Source organism: Camelina sativa, chromosome 14 (assembly GCF_000633955.1).
Source record: "Camelina sativa cultivar DH55 chromosome 14, Cs, whole genome shotgun sequence".
NCBI classification, from domain to species: domain Eukaryota; kingdom Viridiplantae; phylum Streptophyta; class Magnoliopsida; order Brassicales; family Brassicaceae; genus Camelina; species Camelina sativa.
The window spans coordinates 29923981-29931821 of record NC_025698.1 but is presented as its reverse complement, the minus strand read 5'-3'; the positions used below and the strand labels follow the sequence as shown (position 1 = coordinate 29931821).

At 37.4% G+C, this 7841-nt stretch overlaps 2 protein-coding genes across 3 annotated transcripts; one reads left to right on the top strand and one right to left on the bottom strand.

Annotated features, from left to right (window-relative positions):
- On the bottom strand, positions 3020 to 4889 carry LOC104742873 (mitochondrial inner membrane protease subunit 1). Of its 2 annotated transcripts, none has more exons than XM_019235797.1 (4): positions 4659 to 4889; positions 4341 to 4565; positions 3482 to 3592; positions 3020 to 3362 (listed from the first exon to the last, which is right to left on the bottom strand). In XM_019235797.1, exons 2-4 carry the CDS (start codon positions 4548 to 4550, stop codon positions 3327 to 3329), a joined length of 357 nt encoding a protein of 118 aa, XP_019091342.1. In that variant the 5' UTR covers positions 4551 to 4565; positions 4659 to 4889; the 3' UTR covers positions 3020 to 3326. The 2 variants fall into 2 exon arrangements, with proteins under 2 accessions (XP_019091342.1, XP_019091341.1); XM_019235796.1 differs by having other exon boundaries at positions 4663 to 4887.
- On the top strand, positions 5053 to 6679 carry LOC104742874 (fatty-acid-binding protein 3, chloroplastic-like). The gene is made up of 5 exons (XM_010463949.2): positions 5053 to 5368; positions 5566 to 5670; positions 5833 to 5988; positions 6078 to 6292; positions 6389 to 6679. The coding sequence occupies exons 1-5, from the start codon at positions 5140 to 5142 to the stop codon at positions 6545 to 6547; spliced, it is 864 nt and encodes a 287-aa protein (XP_010462251.1). The 5' UTR covers positions 5053 to 5139; the 3' UTR covers positions 6548 to 6679.

Below are 7841 nucleotides of genomic sequence, written 5' to 3'. Positions count from 1 at the left end.
GGGTTTTGGAGCAGCAGCTGGTTCCTCAAAAGCCCAAGAGTTCTGCCTGCGAACTTCTTCTTCTTCTTCGGGTGTGTAATCGTTCTCGATATTAAAGATCTCTCGAACCTCCTCTGGCGTCATGTCTTTGATGTGATCTGCAACGCTCTGGGAAGTGAGATCAAGAAGGCCTTGGACGTTGAGATAGTTAGCAGCGAGAATGAGTTGGAAGACTGTCGCCAGATCTTTATCCTTGAGAAACTCTGCTTCCCATTCCTTGAGCTTCACGGCTTCAGACATTGAATCAGCTTCCTTCTTCTCCTTGTCTCCTTCCTTGCTGATCTCTTCTTCATCATGTACAACATTGACGTGTGTTTTGCAATACTCGATCACCATGGAGAGGATCTTTCCGGTGACGTTTGTAAGCGGGATTGCTTTGTCTGCACACTCGTCTTCGATCATGTGCCTTACGATCTGCAGTTTTCTCGCCACCACTTCCTCAATTACGAAAGACTCGCCATCAGAGCTCACCAACTCAACCTTTTTCGAAGACATATTGTTTCGATCTTTTTGGGTGATGAAAAGAATCGGTTTATGAATTATGAGAGATAGATTGTTGAATGATGAATGGAAAATAAAGAGGAGTCGAAGATGGTCTATTCATAAAAGTTTTAAGAGTCGGTTAATTGTGTTTTCCTTTTCACAATTGGAAAACATGTCTTTCTTCCTTTTTCTTCCAAGTCCCAAACAAATTAGGAAAAACCAAATCCTAGTGGGCTTAGCCTTGATGAGTGGCTTCATGCTTTACCCCGTGCATTAGTTTCTGGATTCGTAAAGACTGATAAGGAGTTTCAGAGCAGAGGTATGTTCCCTAGGAATCATCACTTGCACTTTTGATTCATCTTTGTTTCAGAGCAGAGGTATGTGTAGTTTATTTCTCTCTTGATATTAGGAGAAACTTCTGGAACAACAGCTACATTTGTGATAGTTGATGGATGGACTGTGACTGTTGCATGTGTTGGGGACTCTCGTTGCATCTTAGATACTAAGGGTGGTTCAGTTTCCAACCTTACTGTGGATCACAGACTTGAAGATAGTACAGAAGAGTATGTACCTGAAATGAAGAGTCTTTCTAAGTTTTTTGTTTTGGGGATCGTAAAGCACAATCTAAATCTAAACCCTTTTGTCATGATTCAGGAGGGAAAGGGTTACTGCTAGTGGTGGAGAAGTTGGCAGGCTAAGCATTGTTGGAGGCGTTGAGGTGTGTTTGTGTTCTGTTTTACCATTAACTGGCTGACGTTTTGAGTTGTGAGCCTTGTAAAAAAAACTATTGAATTCTACAGATTGGTCCTCTACGATGTTGGCCTGGTGGTCTTTGCCTTTCAAGGTCTATTGGAGATATGGATGTGGGGGAGTTCAAGTACACATTCAATAAAGGAATATAAAAATAAAACGTAAAGCAACTTCATCTTACTTTCTCACACGATTTCATGATCTTCTTTAAATCGTTCATCATCCAAAGGTTCATATTTATCTCAATCTCAAAATTGTTCCCCAATAAATCTTATGTAATGACTCTGCATTCTCACAAAAATTGAGCTAAGAAGACACTATTGAGTATATTTTGTTTGGATCCGAATCTGTATGGATCTGAATCGGCCAGAATACATGTATATTCTGTTCTGTGAATATCTTACTTGTATTCTGGCTTTCATGTAAAATTTTTGGCTTTAAATATAGCCACGTTAGTGAATGAATCAATCCCAACAACGGGGAATTCATCTATATTCCATGAACCTTTGTCTCATTTTGTTTCTTTTCTTTCTATACTTTTCTTTTCTCATTTTCTTTTCAATGGCTGTGCGGCAATGCAACGAGCTTATGGGGTAAACTAAGCTCAAATCCCACATACAAATAAATAACTCTCGATCTTAACGATGATAATTAATTATGTTGCGTGGCCAGGCTTGCACAACAAAGCAAGTATCAATTACCAAAAAAAAAACAGTATTTACTTTGTGAAGAAAACTTGACCTCGGTCCATCAGTGGATATGTGCCTGATAGGATGGAGTAAAATAAATTTGAAACGACACCAGAAGCGCTGATGTAGTGAAGAAAGCAGACTTGGAATTATCAAGCAAGACATGTTTCAGAATGTACCAAGTAAAACCAAGCGAAGCATATACAAATTTTACCAATGAGATTCACATATACAATTTAACCAACGAGACACCAAACCTCCGGATAATATTATTAAAAAGAACAGCCTTGTCTATCATAGTGGCATCGATCGATACTAAACAAACAAAAATGTAGGGCAGAATCTCTGATTTCAGACATGACATAATAAAACATGTTAAAAAAAAACCATAGACAGAGAGAGAGACTGCTCCACTACAATTGAATATAAATCTTAGCCGGGTGAAATTGGGAACTAGCATTAGACGACGCAAGAACCCATTTGGATCGGCCGTATCACACAAACAATAAAGAAATAAAAAACGATTAAACGAAAAAAAAGATTTGGTTCTTGATCAAAGAAATGTGAGATCTTTTCTTCCGATTTGCGATTATGAAAGATTAATTGCAAGGGGAGATAAAAGAAAAGATCATTGGGTTTTGTTTTATGCCCGCAACGGAACAAGAACAGCATTGTAAATCTCGCTGCTCTGATCTCTCAAAGGCACTTTGGATTTTAACCCTAGCTGCGGCGATGTTTATTTATAAGCCCCAAGAAGATGAAGAAGAAGAAGACCTTCAGTGCTTCGAATTGTCTCTTTTACCCTTAGACCTATTTTTTAACCTATATCTTTGTATTCTCTGAAAGAGCCAATAACTTCGGAAATTTTCCAAATATTACCTATATTTTTTGAATTTTCTGTTTAGTCCTCCAAGTCAGCTGCGAATTAACGCTACTCTCTCGCAATTGATTTCCAATGCTCTCTACTCTATAGTTTTGCATTGGAAAAGAAAAGAGATAGATACTAGATAGAAGAATGTCGGTATGTACTTAGTTCTTGAAACACTTAAAAAAAAATGCGTAGCATCAACTTGTAAATATCAGAACAAGCTCTACACTCGGCCTCTCTGTCTTAAGTTAAATATACTATTACTAGCTAGGTACTACAATCTCAGCCCTTTAAGCTATCTCTCAAAACACTTGTTAGTCACTGTATTATCTCCGGATCATCGTTTTCAAAATAAGTAAAGATCAAATACAGAGAGAAAATAAATGTGTATCCAAGAAACAATAAAACCGCTCGGGTAATCCTTCTTTTGACGCGTCATTTTTGCGGAAGAAACCGATACCGCACGGAGACAACCTCGATGTCTATGTATATGATCGTCATCTCAATGACCCAAAGTATTCCGGTGGCCAGACCTAGAGAAGCAAACACATAGGTTACTACTGTAAATATTATTGTCACTGTATCATTCATAATAGCTTATGATAGCTAGAAATTTTGAGAGAAAAAAAATGTCAGATTAGAAAGATTTTACCCGCAGAAGAGCTTTTCCTTCGATGAGACTGTAAGGTATAGGTCCAAAATGGCGTGAATCAGTTGAAGCATACAAGTTATCTCCCTGAATCCAAACATGACCTTTTGGAATCTATTACACAAGGAAACACAAGACCCTTAAATCAGACAAGCTTTGGTGCTGCAAAAACCAAGATTGGTGCGTAGTGCAGAGATATAATAACAACAGCAGAAAGCCTAAATGCTATAACGACTCTGAAGCCAACTTTAATTCTAGAGTCTAGAAATCATAAATCATAACCAAATAAACCCTAAGTTGTAGAAATTTGCCAATTGCATCTTTTTACCATGAACCCTTAAAGCTATATAGCTACTATGGAATCGAATTTAACCGGAACCAGTATCTACCATAGAGAAACCCTAACCCCTAAGTTTGCAAATTCCACCTAGTGTTACCTTAGACCCTAAATGCTAACACTACTCTGAAATTGAATTCAACGAATCCAGTAACCAGCAAATTATCAATGATACACAGATGCACTAAAACCCTATAAATTTGCAAATTCCATCTCCTTTTCTACCCTAAACCCTTAATGCTATCACTACTCCGAAAACAGCTTTAGATCGAAACCAGTAACTAGCAATGACTTCACCTTCTAAACCATCTCATATATCATCAATCATACACAGATAAACCCTAAACCCTATAATTTTTTCACAGCTAAAATTACTCTGAAATCGACTTCAATCCAGTTTCAAGCAATGCCTAAACCCTTAAACCCTAGATTCTTTTGCAAAATTTAGGTTCAATCAAATTGTTTAACCAAATGCAACAACAAAGATTGAATTTTTAAAATCGAGAGATGGGTCAATGAGCATACCACAACGCTGACTGAGCTATCACCAACCAATGGGTCAGCAGAGAAAGTGAGTCTGTCGCCTTCTAAACCCAGGATTCGTTTTGTCACCATCCTCTTTGGGTCTCTCGGAGATCGAACCAATACAACATCACCGAGCCCAATCTTACCGAACCGGTGTGATAAATGTTCCGCCAAAATTACATCGCCGGTGAGATTAAGCGTTGGAAGCATACTTGGACCTTGAACCTAAAACCCCAAATCAAACGAAAAAAATTAGATTTTGTGAAGAATAATAAAGAGATAACAGATTCAAATTGGCGCTTGGTTACAAATAATTACAGACGTGGGTCGAGGAGATTATGTAACGATCGGTGACATGAAGCAAGCAGAGAAACTTGGCTACGGTTGATACATTCTCGAACGCTTCCTTCGCTGTTCCACGCCATTGATTCAGAAAACTAAGCACTCTCGTGCTCATCTCTCTCTCTCTCTCTCTCTCTCTCTCTCGGAGAAGCGAATCTCGTCAGAAAAAGGCCGAAGACGACGAACGAGGGAACCTACACACTTCAAACGACACGCAGTTAGTTATTCCCCACCCTAAACGACACCAAGTCTTGACCTTTTGATGTGTTTTTTTACTTGTTAATATCAAAACTGCATGTAGTGGAGTTGCGTAAATTGAAAACGACATTTTTCTTCATTAACTACAGCCAAAGCTACAAGTGTGTGACAATTTGTATAATTTTGCAGAGCTCTCATGTAGTGGTTCTTCTTCTACAGATCAAAAAAACACTTAGGACTCATCGCCGGAGTTTTGAAGATGGACGGGATTATTGCAGCGGTTCCATCAGCAATGTGTGCCTCTCTGCGCACTAATGCTGAACCCATTCACCATTTTCCCGGAAAGTTCTCGAATCGGGTTCTTCAAACAAGGAACTGCGTTTCTTCTCTTTCGATTTACCCTTCTCAAAAAGGCAATTCTTTGGTGGTCAGAAAGCTACATTGTGGTGAAAAATCTCGTGGGATCGTAAAATCCGCCGCTTCTTCAGGTAAAGGTTAAACCTTTGTGGTTGTCTTTCAGGGAAAAAACAGAATTTGATTTGAAATTTGTAGTTGAGTTTGCTTTTGGAGTTTAGGGTTAATCAATCATTGTGATTCTTTCTTTTAGAAAACAAAAAGAACAAATTTGAATGCAATTTGAGTTTTAATTCACCCAGTTTCATTTTGGTCTGTGTGGCTTTTGTAGTTGGAAATGCAGAGGAGTACGCTGAAGAAACGGCTACAAGCGTGAAGTTTCAGAGATCAGTGACATTACCTGGTTGTTCAAGCTCGTTGTCTTTGCTTGGCACTGGTTAGTTTTCATCATTCATATCTGCATCTTTAGCTTCAAAAATGCTATCTTTGTCAAAGATTTTATTATACATCTCTGATTCTCTGTATATGAAATGCTTCTAAAGTTGCTCTGAGACTTCCTTTGATGGATCTGTTTATGAATATGCATCAATGTTTTCAGGGTTTAGGGAGAAAAAGTTTGCTATCATTGGGGTCAAAGTCTATGCTGCGGGTTATTATGTGAATGAATCTATCCTGAGCGGGTTAAGCGCTTGGAAAGGTCGATCTGCTGATGAGATCCAAAGAGATTCATCACTGTTTAGTTCCATTTTTCAAAGTAAGGAATTGCTAAAGATGATAGCTTTACTTCATCCATAATTGATCTCCCTCTCTCTGTCTTAAGTCTTCTTCCTCTCATCGATGCAGCTCAAGCAGAGAAATCGTTGCAGATTGTTCTCGTGAGAGATGTTGATGGTAAAACCTTCTGGGATGCATTGGATGAAGCCATCTCACCGAGAATCAAATCTCCATCTTCTGAGGATACTACCGCTCTCTCTACATTCCGCGGGATCTTCCAAAGCAGATCTCTCAACAAAGGAAGTCTCATACTCTTGACTTGGATCAACCCTTCTAAAATGCTTGTAAGCACATTTTTTTTGAGGCTTTGGCTAGTTGAATTCCTTTTTTTTTTTTTTTCTCCACTCGGATCTTTTATAGTTTGCTTGCTCTTTTGTTAGGTTTCTGTTTCTTCGGGAGGATTGCCAACGGATGTGGATGCTACGATCGAGTCAGGCAGTGTTACATCTGCCCTGTTCGATGTGTTCTTTGGAGATTCTCCAGTTTCTCCTACATTGAAATCCTCAGTGGCGAACCAATTAGCTATGACCCTTGTGTGAAAGTAAAGTATCATATTGTAGTTGTATATCATGAATCTTGTAATGTGTTAGTCTCTGTTTATGTTTTTATCTTCTTAACTAGATTCTATTAGCCAACAAGAAGTAATTTAATACTCGAAATCTCATGTGAAACTTGAGAGCATAGTCATCTAAGTATTACCTATTTGTTTTTACATGGTATAGAAGCAAACTAAACTAAAAAAAAATGGGTTTTGATCCCCTAATTTTACATGTAGTCCAAAAATAGTGAGCCAAACAGGTGGAAGTTAGGTAAGAATTAAAAATTTGGAAGTGTAAGTCAGTATTATAGTTTCTACAATGGGAAATAAATATGATTGTGGTGGAGGACAAGAAAAGGTGAATGAAATCATATGGTTTGGAGGCAAGTTGAGGAAGTGAGTTGTTTTCTTGGTGTGCCCTTTACCACATGTATTGTCTCTTTATTCTCATCAACACTACTACTAGAATATATCACTTGCACAAAAAATTTAGTATTATTTTGGTTATGGTTGACCCCTTTTGTTTTCCCATCTTTATATTTGGCTCACAGTCTTTTAAATAATATGTAACACAAATAAAGAAAACAAAATAAATCTGCTTAGTGGAAATAGATATTGGCTCCTCCAGTCAAAACTCTTAAAAAAAAAGGGACACAGAAAGAAAAAAAAGCATGATTCATTCATGTGATGAGAGTGGTAATATTTCGTTCCCTTCTGTTGAAATGTGAATGCATTTTATATTTCATATTTTTGAAAATTATTACTAAGAAACAGTTAAATCAGTAGCTAATTATTATACAACAGATAATAACGTGATGCATGCAGGTTATATTGTCTTATTATGTAGAGCCTGATCTAAATTAGATAGGACCAGCTTTGCAACTCATTCACATGTTTGAATGCCTTCTCAATTACAACAATAAAATCTTGATATACTTCTTTTTCTTCAAATTCAATCAAAGATCAGATAGTATAATATTAAACCTTTTTTTGTGTGGATTGATTGCCCCCTCTTGTGATAAAACTTTTAATATGAACCACACAGAGACTAATTGTTTGATCTTTTCAATAAATAAAAAACGCCAAATGGTGTGAAATTGACATATGCGAATATCATCAACATTGACATATACTATATATACCTTCAGTTTCCACACGAATTACTTCTAGCAAAGACTATGACATTACCCAAATGTTGATTGCAATCTTTTTTTGACAGCCAAACAATTAAGAGAATTGACTAGATATTGTTGATAATATATATATAGATTCATTCCTATCACGTGGGGGGGGGG

What these genes read in the sequence shown, in the direction of transcription:
- LOC104742873 (XM_019235796.1), bottom strand. Translation starts at nt 4,797, where the DNA reads ATGAGCACGAGAGTGCTTAGTTTTCTGAATCAATGGCGTGGAACAGCG. An exon ending in ATAGCTCAGTCAGCGTTGTG is followed by an intron (nt 3,593 to 4,340) that starts GTATGCTCATTG and finishes CTTGTGTAATAG; the next exon opens with ATTCCAAAAGGTCATGTTTG. An exon ending in AAGGAAAAGCTCTTCTGCGG is followed by an intron (nt 3,363 to 3,481) that starts GTAAAATCTTTC and finishes TTGCTTCTCTAG; the next exon opens with GTCTGGCCACCGGAATACTT.
- LOC104742874 (XM_010463949.2), top strand. Translation starts at nt 5,140, where the DNA reads ATGGACGGGATTATTGCAGCGGTTCCATCAGCAATGTGTGCCTCTCTG. An exon ending in GTTTAGTTCCATTTTTCAAA is followed by an intron (nt 5,989 to 6,077) that starts GTAAGGAATTGC and finishes TCATCGATGCAG; the next exon opens with CTCAAGCAGAGAAATCGTTG. An exon ending in TCAACCCTTCTAAAATGCTT is followed by an intron (nt 6,293 to 6,388) that starts GTAAGCACATTT and finishes CTCTTTTGTTAG; the next exon opens with GTTTCTGTTTCTTCGGGAGG.